A 17,192-nucleotide genomic window follows, 5' to 3' on the forward strand; every position below is an offset into this window, starting at 1 on the left:
TTTCACAAGTGAGGAGAGCACTGTTGTTCTCAGGGCATCTGGTTGGCCAGCAGGATGCTAGACTAGATGGGCCACTGGCCTGATCCAGCAAGCAGGCTCGTCTGACATTCTTATTGCAGTCAATGCAACGTTTGACATATTTCTATGTGAAGCGGCCCGGAGTGCAAAGAAAACCCTGACTTCAGGATGTTTTCAGAATCCTGACTTTGATGTTTTTTCAGGAGCTGCTGAAATACAGCACAAGTTGTGAAGGCGTCCAGGAGCTCCAAGAGGCACTGGTCGCCATGTTGGATTTGCTGAAGTCAGTCAACGACTCCATGCATCAGATTTCAATAACTGGCTATGATGTAAGTAGACTTTTCTTTGGTTGGGAAGGCATCCGTCGTGCCGTTAAGTACGAATGGGATGCAGTGGGGCTGTCGGGGCAGGACTTTGGGGGGCAAATGTCGAGGCCCCACTCAGCAGAATGAGCAGAAGGGGCTCCGAATGCAGGAAGACTGGCTTAGTACACTTCCATCTAGATATGCTATAAGCCAGATGGGCAGGGTAATAATAATAATGATGATGATGATGATGATGATGATGATGATGATGATGATAATTAAAGAGGAGCAGCCATCTCTGTGTTACTATCTGAATAGCACTCTCTCCCCAGTAAGGCCACTGAGTCTGGAATCTAGGACAAGGCAGCTCTTTGAAAGGGTCTTCGGAAGGCTTTGTTTTATTTTGTAAGTCACTTTTGTGATAAGAAACCCCTGTGTGCATTAAAAACAAGCAAACAAAATACAATTGTTCTTACCAGGGAGACATCGGTGAGCTGGGCAAAGTGCTGATGCAAGGATCTTTCAGTGTGTGGACGGGGCACAGGAAAGGTCCCACAAAAATGAAGGACCTGGCCAGATTCAAGCCGATGCAAAGGCACCTCTTCCTCTATGAGAAAGCGCTGGTCTTCTGCAAGAAGAGAGAGGACCACGGCGACAGCCACGACAAAAGCTCCTCGTACAGTTTTAAGCACTTTCTGAAGGTAAGTGGGAGCCTCAAGGAGATTCAGCATTCCACCTTTGGCATTCCATTTGTTGTCGGTTTTTAGCAAAGTGCTTCATCACTGCATCTCTCTCACACACACAGCGCGACATTGTTTTCCCTGGGGGGTTTTTAGATTATCCACCCCCTTCCCCCCTCCCTTTCTCTTCCCTTTTCAAATGCAAAAACAAAAAAAGTGGATAAGTGGCTAGCATGGAACAAAATTAGATTAAATTAATTGGAAAGAATTATATGCTGTTAAGTTATTGTTAATCTTCCTGTTCCATTAATTATTTTTTTTAAGTGCCAACAGGTGCTACACTGCTGATCTGAAGTGGAACATATTTAGGAAATTTTCCCAACCAGACAACAATATATAAAGTCTAGGTTTATTGCTCCCCTAAATGGTTTTATTTATTTATCTTTATTTCAGATTCTTCGGTACCACTTTATGTCAGGCAGTGCCCAGAGCGGTTTGCATGAAAGTTTGCATCAATAATAATAAGCTCATAACAATTCCATTCCATTAACTGACAGTATAAAAGCAGATTCTGAGCCTCTTTTTAAAAGACCCTCATTCTGGTTTGATACTCATCAGCTTCTCGCTTCTGCCTTGGGTGCCCAACCAGCCATCTGCTCCTATGATAGTTCTGTCAGAATTTGCGACAATGGATTTTCTTCTCACTGATTGCAGATTTGCAGTTTTCTGGTGAACTGCCTTTTGTTACGCTCCAGGCATGTGTGCATTTGTGTCAAGTCCTTCCTTTGTTCTCACAAGTCGAACATTTCAGGGATTTGTAATTCCAGGAAAAATCATGGTGTTACTTACATTTCCTTTGAGTGTAAAAGCTGCTTCATGCAAGGGAAGGCTAATTATTGTGATGGAGCACCTGCTTTGCATGCATAAGGTCCCAGCACCATTCACTGGCATCTCCATGTGGGGCTGGGAGAGTCTCCTGCCTGAAAAGCAGAAGAGTTGCTGCCAGCCTGTGTAGACAATATACTGAGATAGATGGACCAATGCTCTGACTCTGTAAAAGGCTTCCTATCTTCCAAGATTATTTCAGCTGAACTGTTAACAAAAATACAAATGTTGGCTTTCAGAAAGAGGGTGGAAGACTGTAACTTAAGCTGTGTACGTGCCATAAATTGAACTGAAAGATCATCTTGCCCCTCCTATACCTGATCGATCCCTGTTCTCTGCAGATGAAAGGGCCAGCATGTGCAGTCCAGCCCACCACTAGGTCTGGGGAACAGTGAACTGGCTCCCTCCAAAAAAAGTTTGCTGACCCCTGCACTAATGCAAGCACCTTGAATTAGGACCAGATATGAACTAGCCAACACGGCAGGTGTTTATGTGAGATAATCTGGTTGCTGAATTCTGGACCAATTCAAGATTCCGTGTTGCCGTTAAAGGGCGGGCCCATGTAGAGCACATGGCAACAGCCCAGTCTGGAAGTTACCAGAGCATGGAGTCCATTTCTGTGCAAGAGTGGCCACAGCTGTGAGAAAAAGGCACCCCAGCTCCCAAAGCTGGTGGTACAGCTTGTTTTCTCAGCAGTGCCTGGAAACCAATTTTGCAGAAACAAAACTTAACTGGCAAATGGCTTCTTGTGTCCCTGAGGCTGCTTTTCATAGCTGATGATAGCCAAGAAGGCTGCTTTTCATAGCTGATGATAACCAAGAAGAGAAAACAGAGAGGAAGGAACAGAAGGTTTAGCCAGGTGGCCTCATTGGTTTAATGTCTCAGGCCACCTGACAGTATTGTTCTTTGTGCATGGAGAACACAGAGTGTTTTATTAAGGGTGAACAATGGGAACTGTAAACTGAACATCTATTTATAAACAGCTTATTCATATTTATAAGGAACGACTGGTTTGCCTTGGTTCTTACCCCCCTTCCCCCTGGGTCCCTAAGGGGATGTAGATCTAGTAAACTAGCTGCTTAAAGGGAGTTCATAATGCTGGCCAGAAGGTGAGTGGAGAGACCCAGTGTGGCATAATGGTTAGAGTATTGTACTAGTACTTGGGAGAGCAGGATTTGAATCCCCACTCAGCTGTGAAGCACACTGGGTGACCTTGGGCCAGTCACAGCCTCCTAACCTAAACTACCTTACTCTTGTGAGGATGGAATGGGGAAGACCATCTTGAGATCCTTGGAATATAAAGGTGGCATATAATGTAACAAATAAATAAAAATAAATAATGCCATGACCCCCAATTCTAGCAGTGATCTGGACATGGAGTCAGAGGCTTCAGGGGCACCAGATGAGGGGCATGGTTAGCTTCAGGGGTCAGAGAAGATGGTATCACTGCTGCCCTGAGTTTGGGTCTACATGAAATGTTGGAGCCCCACAAGAGGGTGCAGAATATTTGAGAGCTCCTTCCTCCATGGCAGGGGCTCTGTTTCTGACTAGGCTGTTAACGATTGATTGATTGATTGATTGCACCTTTATTTCCCACTTCAAGGAGCTCAAGGGTAGTGTGCTTGGCTCTCTCTTCTGCCTGATTTTAGCCTCTCACAACAACCCTGTGAGGTGGGTTAGGCTAGGAGAAGGTGGCTGGCCCACCAAGGTCACCCGGTGAGGTTCATGGCTGTGTGGGGCATTTGAACCCGGGTCTCTCAGGTCCTAGTCTGACTCTTTAACTACTACACCACCACTGGCTCTCTGTAAAAGAGATGCACTCTCCCATCCAATGGAGGCCCATGTCAAAGCATGCAGAAATATAATGCAGCCCACTTAGATTGTCTGTCCATCACTGAATCACTATGAGTGCTTTTTTTTTAATTATTTTTAGATGAGCGCTGTTGGGATCACTGAAAATGTGAAAGGAGACCATCGGAAGTTTGAGATCTGGTACAGCGGTCGGGAAGAGGTCTATGTTGTGCAGGTTTGTTTTGCTTTTGTAAGGATTTTCCTTTTTTTTAAGCCAGACCATTGGCTCCACCAGGTTAAGCATTTGCCCCTCAAATTATGTCCAGGTAGGTTTCTGCAGCATATTCATGCCTCTTGTTTGCACCCATATGTGCCCTGCAGGATCAGACCATAGGCATCCTATTGGCAACTGTGTGAACAGGATGCTGGAGTAGAAGGGCCTTCCTTTGGCCTGATTCCGTAGCCAAATACTTCTGATGTTCTTATGATATACTGCCCTCAGCCATGGAGGCTTCATTTGCACTGTCATAATCTCCACTGGCCAATTTAGTGAATTTATCTCAGCTTTTTTTAAAAAAGAATCTGATCTAACTGGTCTTCCTCACATCTTTTGCATGAAGCTCATTGGTTGACCTTGAGCTAGTCACCATCTCTCAGCCTATCCTACCTCACAGGGTTGTTGTGAGGCTGAAATGGGGAGGAGAAAACTATGCATGCTGCCTTGAGCTCCATGGAAGAAAGGGTGGTATATAAATGTAATCAGACAATCAAAATAGATGAATAAATTATGGGATTGCCAACACCTGTTCTTTTTTCCACACCTTCCTTTGGTTGTTTTTGGGAGGGGCATGTTTCTTAACTTCTGGTAGCAGAGAAGTGATTGTTGTCTCTTCTTCTGTCAGGCACAAACGGTTGAGCTGAAGATGGCATGGCTAAATGAAATAAGAAAGGTTTTGTTTAAGCAGCAGGAACTCATCAAAGGTACCTTGGAGGATTGGCTGGAGGGTGGACCTTCTGGATTTCCCTGTTGTGAATAGCAGGGGTGGTGTGTCCTGTTTTGCTGCTTGAGGAGAAATGGAAAAACTCCTCCTGCTACTGCTGCCCCACTGGTACCAGTACAACTCTCTCACCTGCATTGTGCGGCACCGACTCCCAGTGAGATCTTGCAAGATCTCACCAAAGTTTTGTGAGAACTCATGTACTTCCATTCTGACATTTATTCCAGGATTCAGATACCTGGTATGTTCTGCCCCAGTTTAATTCTGGTCAGAAATTCAAATTCTGGCATGCAGCTTCTGAATGCTTGCACCTGAAAAGCAAAATATTAAATAGGGTTTGTTTTAACTTGTAAAATGGTGCATTGATGGAATTATGCTGTAGAACAATTTTGAAAATTAAAAGAAAGGGAAATAGAACGAACTGCTCTTTCAAAACATTTGCAGTTTAGCTTTCCCCTCTGGAAAAATCTCCAAACACTCATTGGGGATCCACTTTGCAAATCTGAGGTAAAGTCTGATTGAGATAGAATTTGTTTTCTATCCATAGAATATTTTTTCTATCTATAATCTGCATGCGTTATCTTTCTCCAGCCTTCAGACCACAAAACATATTGTACCCCTGGTTGAGATGAATAGGTGGCACTGGAGAAATTTAAATTTGAACCCACATTTACCAAGAATGAGGTCAGCATGCAGGGCTAGTTAAAAGGGGAGGTCCATAAACCATTTGCCTGCTGCATCAAGCCAAGGACTTACCTGCTTCAGGATTTTTAGTTCAGACCTAGGCACCTGATGGTCTCCATCACCTAATTTTATGAACATTCGCCTGATGCATGACAAAAAGCTAATCCATATTTGCATTATATTCACAGTTGAGAAGCAACAACCTCCTTCATGTACAGACCAGATCCAACTCTCCCCTCCTCTGAGTGATGGGTAAGTCAGCAGGGCCTGAGACAAAATAGCTAATTTCTGCACATCAAGATGCTGGGCTCCACCCGGTTCAATCCTTTCTCTCCTTAAATTTTTATGTATTTATTATTTAAATCTGTTTGAAGATTTTCTGTATAAATATGCTCCAAGTGGCTCCTAAAATGTGAATCAGTGTATCGTTACATTAACAATCAGACACTACACAATTTCAAAACATAACACAGAATTCCAGCATATAGTAATTCAGTTTCAACTGAATAATTCAGTATGAACATTGTAACATTTTAAAGTCATCATAAAACAAACTGTCAATCATTAAACCTTATCAATTAATGACAAATACAATAAACATTCCAGTGCAATTGCATGCCAGCAATAATATAACCAGCAGCCACTGCGTGGTACAAAAACTAACCAAGTGTATATAAATTATTGATGGATTTATAGACTGCATTTCTGCCAAGGCAGACATGATAGCTTGCAATTTCAAAATATTGAAACAAACACGTAAGTTCACAAAGGCTAAAAAATTTAAAGTGCGCATAGTTCTTAACAGCTGAATTGTATATCATGGAATACATAGCCGTTAATAAATCTATACTATAAAGCACATGAATCATTTATAGGGGCTAAAAACTGAAGTGCACCTATTTCATAGCAGCTTGATCATGTAAAGTGTTCAAAAGACAATTCTCACCCACTGCTTTCGATTGTACCTGGCAAAGTCGGTGGAGAGCTTGGAGGAACTGCATCAGGACCCAGAATGGGAGGGGGGATCAGCACCTACACCCCCACTGCATATGCTTAGGAATGGGTGCCACATTGGTATCGCTGGGATTACCTGCTCATAGTTTGGTCGGTCTTGTTGCCTCAGTTTCTCTAAACAGACTCTGTGTGTTTTCAGAAAACAACCAAGAGCCTCCGTAAGCTCAGAGGAAAACGATTCTGAGCGTACCAGCCCCGTGGCCTTGGAGAGCGTGGCTTCCTCACCGCAGAACAAGCCAAGCAGGCGTATGTGCAGCTTGATAGCATCTTCTTCATTCTTTGGCCCAAGTGTGCAATTTTCTCTGTGTTGCCTGTGTAAATCTCATCTCTTCTTCCCCAAATGTATCTAGGGACACCTGTCAATTCTCCAGCTAGGTTGGTTGGGTTTCCCTGGTCACACGTCTACATATTGGGGGGGGGGGAGCAAGCGAGTGCTTGCCCCCGATGCATGCCCCATTTCTGGTTGCACCCACCGCCCATAGGAGGCATGCAGAAAAAGCCCAACCTTCAAGTGCTGATGGGCTCTAACTTCCATCATCCCCAGCCAGCATGGCCCAGTGGTTTGGGATGATGGGAGCTGGAGATTCTCTCTCCCGGATTTTGTAGTAATGTTCTGCAAGTGACCTTGTAAGCAGTGATGACCATGCATCCCTTTCTCCCCATGCAGCTTGGCCAGGAATGTCTCATTCTTTGGAAATCTGCGAAGGACTTGATGATTGGTCCAGCCATAACTACTTCTTGACGTGTTCTGACACGGAAGAAGAAGATGGGAACCAGCTGGTTAGTTGAACCGTTTGAACCGTTTATTGATTTATTTCCACATAGGAATCACTTCCTATAAAACATCTTGGTGTGATTTAACCATAAAAATATCAACATCCATGAATCACAACTGGTATTGCTCCTGTTATGTTTTCCTCTTTTTTGTGATGGCTCTGTACCTGTAACCTATTGTTGTTATTACTGTTCATATTTTTATTGTTGTTTCTCCCCTTTATATCAAATTCGTTTGTAACTGATTTTTTTTTTAAAAAAAACCCAACAACTAACACACTAATACATACGCACACCAATTATAACAATTTATCTAAGAATGAGTTGAATAGCAGATTTAGAACCTGACACAGACACACAACTTTGCAGAATACACATACCAGATTCGTTTCGGGTGAATGGTATGTTACTGGGAACTGTAAATTTCTGAAGCTACTCTGTGGACCATGGGACATTGGGCCCAGTACTGCTGCTTCTCCCTGTTATTGAATAATAACAACAAACCCCTCTTTCCAAGGGAAATTGTACCTTTTTGCAGGAAATAAGGGTCTCCTAAGAGCTCTCAGCACCCTTAATGAAGTACAGTTCCCAGGATTCCTTGCAGGAAGTCATGATACCATAGTGCTTTAAACACATAGTGCAGATGTGGCCTTGCTCTAAATAGATTTGGAGTGTGTGAGAGTGTTTATTTATTTATTTTTTTGTAAGGGGAGGTTTGGCATCCTGGGAGGCTGGCACTGCTCTCTGGAAATAAGCCATATCTTTGTTCCTGATGTCTCAGTCCCCAGGAAAATATAAAGCCCTGGCAGACTGCAAGATGAGCGATTCAGAAGACTTGCTAGTGAAAAATGGGGATGTGATTCAACTATTGCATGAAGATGGAGAAGGACAATGGTGAGCACCCCAGATCTTCTTTTTCAGCAAGGAGTAGCAGCAACAATTAAGGCAGGTGTTGACATTGATGGCATTCTGGCACCTGCTAAAACTCATTTATTCTCTCAGGCTTTTCTGGACATTGATATCCATGATAATTTAATTGGTTGTATCTAATGCAGCACTGACCAAACTTTGTATCTAATTGTATCTAATGCAGTTTGACCAAACTGCAGGAGGCAGTGGAAGACAGGAGGGCCTGGCGTGCTCTGGTCCAGGGGGTCACGAAGAGTCGGACACGACTAAACAACAACAAATGCAGCACTGAGTTAAATTCACTCAGCTGTAACTTTGTTCCGCTGGCAAAATGTTTTGTCCCAGTGGAATGTTGCCCAAGAGAACACACAAGCACATTTCCGATAACTTTGTTGCAAAATAGATCACACGATCTGTGGTGCAATGAGTGCACCTCGTGCAGCTGTCACACTGGATTCCTCTGCGATACCAGCACTGAAAGTCACTCCCCAATAGCAGACAGAGAATGCCAGACACAGCCCAGTGTGTTTGTTTTGGCTTTATGTTGGCTGCTGTTTTATTTATTCTGGAGTTTCGTTTCGGTGTGATTTCATTTAACTTTGGTACACTGCTTTGTGATTCTTACATGAAAGGCAGTATAGAAATAGCTTCAACACACAAACAATGAGAAATGAAGAGGGAGCTGTAATCTCTTGAATCTGGTAATATGTAGGTACTTCTTTCAGAGGTGTAGCCATGTCAGCCTGTGTTGCTGCAAAACCAACAAGGAGTCTCGTGGCCCTTTAAAGACTAACAAACAGGAAAGGCTCGTCCACTGTGGCAAATGGGGCACAGCCCCACCAACCTCGGCCTGCCCTCAGCCAGCCTCCCCCCTGCATTCTTTGCTCCTTACAACCAGCTCAGGGATGGCATGGCTATTCAGCTTCTCCCTGTTGAGTCTCAGTGTTGCCCCTTTAGAACTCAGCAGAGAAAGTGATGGGGGCAAAACCAAAATTAGTTGGCTCAGACAGTCCTTGGCTCTGGCACCACCTGCCGCTGGACTCCAGCCTTACACCATACCAATCCCAATGGGTGCCAGCCACAACTAACAAATGTTATTTTTTAAAGAAACTACCGTATTTTTCACTCTGTAAGACGCACCAGAACACAAGGCGCACCTAGTTTTTGGAGGAGGAAAACAAGGGAAAAAATATTCTGAATTTCAGAAGCCAGAACAGCAAGAGGGATCGCTTCGCAGTGAAAGCAGCAATCCTGCTTGCTGTTCTGGCTTCTGGGATAGCCGTGCAGCCTGCATTCACTCCATAAGACGCACACACATTTCCCCTTACTTTTTAGGAGGGAAAAAGTGAGTCTTATAGAGCAAAAAATACGGTAATTGTTTTTGAGACTAACAAATTTTATTTAGCTTTATTAGACTACAGGCCGCTTCATGGTGTGCTCCTCATTTGCCAAATACATACTTTGATTGATTATTTGGTTGTTTAATTCCTATATTTAAAATATCTTCCTGTACACAATTTCTTGTGTACAGGAAATTGAAGCAGCAACAAAAAACTTGGACAAAATATTACGAAAATCCACACAGGGCAGAGGGTCCTTCCTCAGGCTGCCCACAGCTGTGTCCCATTCACCTCTCCACACCCAGTTCCAAGTGCAAGAGGTTGGTTGAATTTACTCACAATACACACACACATATCATACATACGTAGATAGTAGGTAGATAGATGAGAGATGAGAGACTGGAGTTAAATAGGAATAGAATTCAAAAGCACAGCCTGTGAGAATTCAACCAGCTCATTGCTGTGCTAAGCAAACCTTCAGCAACTAAACTTAGCATTGGTGATGAAAATGGCAATATAATTTGAGCTTAAGTGGCTTTGAATAGAGAGAACAGCTTCCTGTTTCACTACCATCGTTAAACTACTCAGCAGTGCTGAAAGATTATTGTTCTTTCACCAGTTATTGTCAACACTCTGCACACTTCCCCAGCCACTCTGGGCAGCTTCCAGCACGTATTAAAAATAGTAATAAAATGTCAAACATTAAAAACTTCCCAATACAGTCATACCTTGGGTTACAGAAGCTTGGGGTTGTGCAATTTCGGGTTGCGCACTGCGCCGAACCTGGAAGTACCAGAACTGGTTACTTCCAGGTTTTGGTGCTGAAGCGCTAAATCACGCTTTGCACATGCACAGAAGCCCTGAAGCACAACCCGCGCATGCGCACACGCGGCGCTGCGGGTTGCGAACGTACTTCCCGCACTGATCATGTTCGCAACCTGAGCGTCCACTGTACAGGGCTGCTTTCAGATGTCTTCTAAAAGTTGTGTAGTTCTTTATCTCCTTGACACCTGATGGCTCTAACTGGGTTGCCACAGACTGTAACATGCTGTTGACATTTAACTCGGTGCTTTACGTACCCCACCCACCTCCTTGTGTATTCATTCACTTGGCAATGATATCCCACTCCATAGGAAACTGAGTTGGACCTAGAGCTCAATGTTGTCTCCCCCAAATTTCCAGCATTACCTGGAGAGACCGAGGAGTGAACCTGGGATCTTTTGCATGCCCTCCAAGTGCTCTACCATTGAGCTATGGCCCTTGCCTTATGGATCTGGGCTCTAGTCTTATGAACATAAGAAGAGCAAGGCCAAAGGCCCATCTGAGCCAGCTTCCTGACCTCACAGTGGCCAACCAGGTGCCCGAATAAGAAGTCAGCAAGGCGGACACGAGTACCTTGGTCTTCTCCCCACTTGTGCACTGTGGTAACTGGTATTCGGAGGCACACTTCCTCTAACACTGGTGGTAGCACAACACCATCATGGCTCATAGCCATTGGTTGCCTTGCCTTTCATGAGCCTAAGAATGTAAATCCACGAAAGCTTATGCCATAATAATGAGTTAGCCTTTAAGGTGCCATAAAACTGTGCTTTAGATTGGTCATCCTGCCTTCTGTGTATAGATATGCAAACATTGGTTTTCTTGTACACCTTTCTAATGCCTATTTTTTCTTTTCTTTTATCGTCTTAAAAGGCTGGTCAAAAACCTCAACCGAAGAAAAGAAGGTTGGGTGCCCATCAATAGTTTGCAAATCATTCTCGGGGACTGTCGTGTTCGCCATGCCCGAGATGCAGGTATCCTGTGATGATGAGCATATATTTATATATATATGTATCTCACTCTGAACTATTTTGGAACTGGAATCTGCAGGAGTTTGGAGGCACTGGCTGCTTTGCATTGGCTGCTTGCTTAGAGGAAATCCTGGCTTTCGCCACAGTTTTTTTGAATTACGCTGAGCAGGGGAGAAAAATCAATTATCTGAATTGCTTCGAAAAGTTATCAGTAGTATGATACAATCTTTCCCCTCTCCTTTTCATTTGCTTACTTTGATTTTACTTCTTGCAAATATGGAACTGCCTAATAATAATAATAATAATAAATAATAATAATAATAATGGTAATAAGTGCTAAAGGCAGGAGACTTAACATATAATCCAGGTGAACATGTAATCACTTAACTAACCACCAGGACACACTTGTTCCCTGGTTCATGAGAGGCCTGTTCAAGCCCTCTAGTGTGCAGAACCTGCACACACACATTTTCCTCTGCAAATGATGACTAGGAACATGCTGGCTCATTCAAAATGACAGCTAATACATTCAGCTAAGATTCTGTGCAAAAACCTGATTCTACGTAGAAAGGCTGGACTTTTCATCCATGCTCCAGTAATGGCCACACATTCCTCTGCACTCAGTTAATTGCAGGTTATTTTCTTCTTTCTGAGTAGAAAAAGTATATTTGATCCAGTGCTAATATTAATATCAAGTGACAGAGGATGGGTGGAGGCAGAGACCTGTGGGTCTCGGAAAGGGAGTGGCATTCAACAGAAAGGCATACCTGAAATCCTTCACCTCTTGTCCAGAACCTTTGTTTCTAATGGGATACCTTTTGTTTACTCCCCAGTTCTTTCCCTCTTACGATTCAGGGCTTTTTGTTGTCACTGGGCACACTGTCTCTTTTGAAACAAGGGTTCATTTGTCAATTTATTGTTTTTTACACTGGGAGAGGATAAAGTGCAGATAAAAGCCAGGAGATAATGGTTGCATTAGGACGTAAACCTAAACAATTGTTTAGCATTAGGAGAACAAGCACTTCCCCTCACTTCCAGCATGACCCTGAGGAAGAGGAGATCCAAAGTGATTTTAAATTAACCACTGTTTAGTGGTTCACACAAATCCTAAACTGTGTTTATCTTAATTATAGTTAGTCAAAACGAGCCAGCTTCATAAACCATGGTTTGAAGTTGACTAGTTTCAACTAACCCATAATTAGGATTAATCACTGTTTGTCTGCATGTAGATGACATGGTCAAATCTCTTTTTAAAATCTAAAATGGAAGAAAAAGTTTCCAAACTTCACCTTGTTGCTATCCTGGGGTTGAGGGCAGACAGAGGAAAGAGATTTGCAAGGTTCACTGCAGCTCATTCTTGTAATGATAAACTATGGTATAGCCTTGAATCCAAACCAATCCACCTAAGACTTCTTTATCTGAGATTTTCCTACGTTCAAGTTAAATTCCTGGGATCTCCTCTTTAAAGGATTAGGTAACATGTAATATGAAAGACTTCTGCCTGAGACCATAGGGAGCCTGTCAGAGCAGGCAATGCTGGTTATATAGATATATGGGCAGTGTCTACACATCAAAGTAAGCCATAACCCACAGTTTACCATGCACAAGCAAATCTTACCAGCTCCACTCTTCCCCACTAGCATGTGGGGAAAACAAGACACAATTGCTGGCTTGCCATTACACCTGAACCAAAGAACCATGATTCCATTCGCTCATGCAAAGTAGGATTGATGAGCCAAGAGCAAACCTTGGTTTATCTAAACCAGTGTTTTTCAAACTTAGGTCTCCAGCTGTCATTGGACTCCCATCATCCCTGACTACTGGTCCTGCTAGCTAGGGATGAAAGGAGTTGTAGTCCAACAACAGCTGGAGACCCAAGTTTGAGGAAACACTGATCTAAATGCTTTGTTTGGAGTGAAACAAGCCATAACAATTGGTTTGGATACAGCTCTAAGCAGGGAAGAATAAAGTGGGCTCAGTTGGCTCATAGTAGACACAGTAAGCTAGCCTGGTGTGTCATGGTAAGAGTATCACACTGGGACCTTGGAGGCCAGGGTTTAAATCCCCACTCAGCCATGAAGCTCACTGGGTGGCCTCCTAGCCTACCTTACAGCGTTGTTGTAAGCATAAAATGGGGAGAGGGGTAGCACACACAGCACCTTAAGCTCCTTGAGGAAAAGGTGGGAATATAATAAAAAGCAAATGGCTTGTTCTGCTGGCCAAAATGTGGCTGGTTCCTTACCTGCTGTAAAGCAGTCTCTCATGTCCACGTGCTTTATACTCCATCCTTTATATCATATTCAACCAAGAAGTAGCACTTTTAATAAGAGATCTCTCCCCCCCCCCCTAACTTCCTGGTCTATTCTGCTTTCAAATGAATTTTTGCACGCTGCATTAATTCCATGCTTCCATGTCTTTGTGGCCTGGCATCTCAAAGTCATAGTTCTCACTTAAACGGTCATGGTTCGAAATGAATCCCACCTTATTATCTTTTATGCCAAAGAATGCACAAATGCTGCAGATTGCCTAATCTTGCCTAGAATCGCCAAAAGAAAAAAAGTTGAGCTAACACTTGATGGGCTGCAATTTGTAAACCAGGGCCTAGGGCTGTAACCTTGACAAATACATTGTAAGATATGTCCAGAGTTCAAGGCACCTAAGAAAGAAAGTATGACCAGCTTGATGGCATCTCAGTGGGAATATTGGGTCTGTTCCCTCTGAGAACTGACAGCTGTTAATAGGCCAGTTTGGTGCCAGTTTATTAAATCTCTGATAAGAGTTTTGTTTATCGGGAGGATCTTGGCCAATAGCTTTGCGTTAACAAAGTGAACTTGCCTTTTAGCTGGTGTTTGGTGGTTTGGAATTGGGTTAGGGGAGGGGTTGCACCCAACACCAGTTCTACTCAGTGTAGACCCATTGAAATGAATGGACATGATGAATGTAGGTCCATTAATTGCGCTGGGTCTGTCCTGAGCAGCTGGAGACAACTATGGGTTTATTTCCACTTTTCACAAGTGTGCTGGATAACATTTTGCAATTATCAAGGGGCTGGGTGGAGGAGTGTTCGGGGAAAGAAATTGTAGCAGAACCTCAACCAGTCAAATTGCAAAGCTATTTAAATGCACTGGATTGCACTCTTTATGCACTTTAAGTTGCGTGTCTATGTAGCCTTAATGATTTGTGACTTGTCCATGGAATGCAGAGTTGTTGAACTGAGTTTTCTCTTATTTGTTCGTTCTTGCTGGCTTTCGGAACAGAAGGCAGCCTGCCTCTGGCCAGCTTCTTCCTTTCCATAAGTGTCCTACGCTGCCTTGTGCTTTCGGGAATGGAGGAGTTATAAGCTGCATGGTCGTGAGAACCTATGTATTCTTGGAATACGCTCCTCCTAATGCTAATGTTGCTCTTTGTTGCTTTATAGACGCTGCCGTGTATAAGACGAGAAAGCTAAGCTCCCCCTGAATTTAAAGGGAGAACTCATATCATGTCATGTTTGAATGCTGCAGTGGCGATTTGAAGTGGTTGTTCAAGAGGGAGGACTTACCCATGGCTGGAGATCCACCTCTCTATCTGTCATCCATCAACATTTGCAGCACATCACAGCTCCATCGACATTCCCCATGGCCATCAGTAGAAGTCATTTTTTTTTTTTTTTGGCATATTTAATTCCCACCTCCTTCCACCAATGGAAAATAGGGTACCATTTTGTTTTCACATGAAGTGGACTTTCCCCGTCCTCTCCATGGCATCCATTGAACTACATTTAATAACTAATTGGGTGGTTTCTTTTGCCTTTATTAAGATGCCTGATGCTTCCTCTTGAAGATGTGTTTCCCAACCACACGTCACTGTGGTTGGCTGCACTTTCCTATGTTCAGCTGGGTCTAGACCACATAGTCACAATAAGCTGTTTTCTAGTTCATTGGTTGTTGCCCCTCTGGAACAGGCATGAATATATCTCAACAACATATGACCATCTTTCAGGCTGGATGATGCAATACTTTTGCGAAGGAGTGGAGTCTCCTTTTGCACTAAGGTTCTGATCCAGAGCCCAGGGTATCTGTAGGATGTGGTTCAAGATCATATTTGACAACTCAAGATTGTCAAAACTCCCATTGGGTTCCCTGGAGTTCCTGGGTGATCTAGTAAGTGTCCAAGTTTACATTGTGATTTTTTGGGGAACACACGTGCCATAACTGAGTTCAGTGTCCCTGTTTGCACTAAAAAAGCAATGTTCTTCTTTGTGCTAAGACTGTACTCTTCAGCATTGTTATTGAGAATGACGTGATGCTGGAATGGAGGGGAGTATGTCCCCTCTCTTTCATTCTTTTTAAAATGAAGTTTACATAATTTATTTCCTGTTGTGCTTCTTCGTTCTATCTCTGCCCTTAGCATTCATGTGTCCATACAGGTAGTTCTACGTAATGTGTGTAATTCAAATTTCATATGGGAACAATAAACACAGGGTAGGTGTTGTGACTTCACTACTCACAACGGCTCAAGACAGGCGTTTGTTTGCATGCCTGCAAACTAGAACTGATACAGTCTCAGTAAGCTGCAGTTATTATTATTATTATTTCTTACGCACCACAATGTGAAGGGGAGAAACACATTTTTTAAAAAAAATCAGACTTGGCTTTCTGAACCACAGATTCCAAGATTGTACTGCCACAGTGCATTAGCACACATTTCATCAGCCTAATCATGCTGTGTTTCTCAAACTTGGGTCCCCAGCCATTGTTGGATTACAACTCCCATCATCCCTGATTACTGGTCGTGCTAGCTAGGAATGATGGGTGTTGTAGTCCAACAACAGCTGGAGACATAAGTTCGAAAAACACTGGTAATGTGTGTATTGGGGGCGGGGATAGTTTCTCTCCTCCAACCACCCATTTCATAGTCACCTCTAATGCTAATACTTACTGTGTGATATATTAGGTGGCTGAGTCTCCTTCACTGGAGTTTTTTTAACAGAGGCTAGATGGCCATCTTTCAAGAATTCTTTAGCTGCACTTCCTGCATTGCAGGCAGTTGGACTAGATCAGTATTTTTCAAACTTGTGTCCCCAGCTGTTTTTAGACTACAACTCCTATCATCCGTGGCTAGCAGGACCAGTGGCCAGGGACGATTGGGGGGAGGGGAGAAACAGCTAGAGACCCAAGTTTGGGAAACACTGGACTAGGTGGTGGTTTGGGTTCCTTCTGACTCTACAATTCTGTTGTTCTGTTCAGTGCCATTTGTTGGCTTGTTCACCACTCTGCAAGAAAATGACACTGTAGAATGAATGGCAGGATCCTATAATATGCGGGCCCCTTCTGAGGATTCCAAATGGACCGTTTTAACAGATATTCTATAAAGCACCATCCAAAGTTACATTAGTTACTAGTTAGATATAAAATGGGTTCCTTTCTTCTTTACTCTTTACTGTAGATTACTGCCATATAGAAGCCAGTCATGCTGTGGAGATCATTTTTCAAAAAAAAAAACAAAAAACCCCAAACCTCCACACCTAAATACTTTGTCTTGGCAACCACAACACACCTTGGCCTTTTAATTGTGTCTTTCTAGTTTTGCACTATTTTATTTATGAAGCTGGCTAGTTCTGCAAGCCTGAATGTACAGTCTTAAGCTACAACCTGCACCCACTGACCTGGGAATAAGATCCGCTGGGCTTATTTCTGAGTAGACACTTATAGGATTGTACTCTTAGGACTTTGGAAAAATTTGCACAAATCTTTGACGACACCTTAAGAGTAGCCAGGTTTACCACTTGAGCTGTAAAATGTATATCGAAACTAAACCAGAAGGGTTTCTGCCCTGCCTAGAAATTATACTGTAAATGTACTTGTAAAAATGTGTTAAATCTATATTTAAAAAGAATTATAAACATTGTTAAATAAAATATATATATATATGAGACATTTTATTTTGTGTGGAGTTTTATGCTGCTTGGATTAACAACAGAGGAGCTTTTTACATTGTATTTTATTTGCAGTTTCATAATAAA

At 43.0% G+C, this 17,192-nt stretch overlaps 1 protein-coding gene across 5 annotated transcripts in view; it reads left to right on the forward strand.

The window, feature by feature from the left end:
• Window positions 1–17,098, forward strand: part of MCF2 (MCF.2 cell line derived transforming sequence) — a 77,011-nt gene extending 59,913 nt beyond the window's left edge. For 4 of the 5 annotated variants that reach the window (XM_081178952.1, XM_081178950.1, XM_081178954.1 and 1 more), the window contains 10 exons: window positions 222–347; window positions 803–1,024; window positions 3,822–3,914; window positions 4,582–4,660; window positions 5,550–5,613; window positions 6,515–6,663; window positions 7,043–7,155; window positions 7,931–8,043; window positions 11,091–11,191; window positions 14,607–17,098. In XM_081178952.1, coding sequence (XP_081035078.1) covers window positions 222–347; window positions 803–1,024; window positions 3,822–3,914; window positions 4,582–4,660; window positions 5,550–5,613; window positions 6,515–6,663; window positions 7,043–7,155; window positions 7,931–8,043; window positions 11,091–11,191; window positions 14,607–14,647 — 1,101 coding nt within the window. In that variant the 3' untranslated portion in view covers window positions 14,648–17,098. The remainder of the gene's footprint in view (window positions 1–221; window positions 348–802; window positions 1,025–3,821; window positions 3,915–4,581; window positions 4,661–5,549; window positions 5,614–6,514; window positions 6,664–7,042; window positions 7,156–7,930; window positions 8,044–11,090; window positions 11,192–14,606) is intronic. The other variant, XM_081178951.1, reaches the window with a different exon arrangement.
• The last annotated feature ends 94 nt before the right edge of the window (window positions 17,099–17,192 follow it).

Source organism: Podarcis bocagei (assembly GCF_964188305.1).
Source record: "Podarcis bocagei genome assembly, chromosome: Z".
Classification (NCBI taxonomy): domain Eukaryota; kingdom Metazoa; phylum Chordata; class Lepidosauria; order Squamata; family Lacertidae; genus Podarcis; species Podarcis bocagei.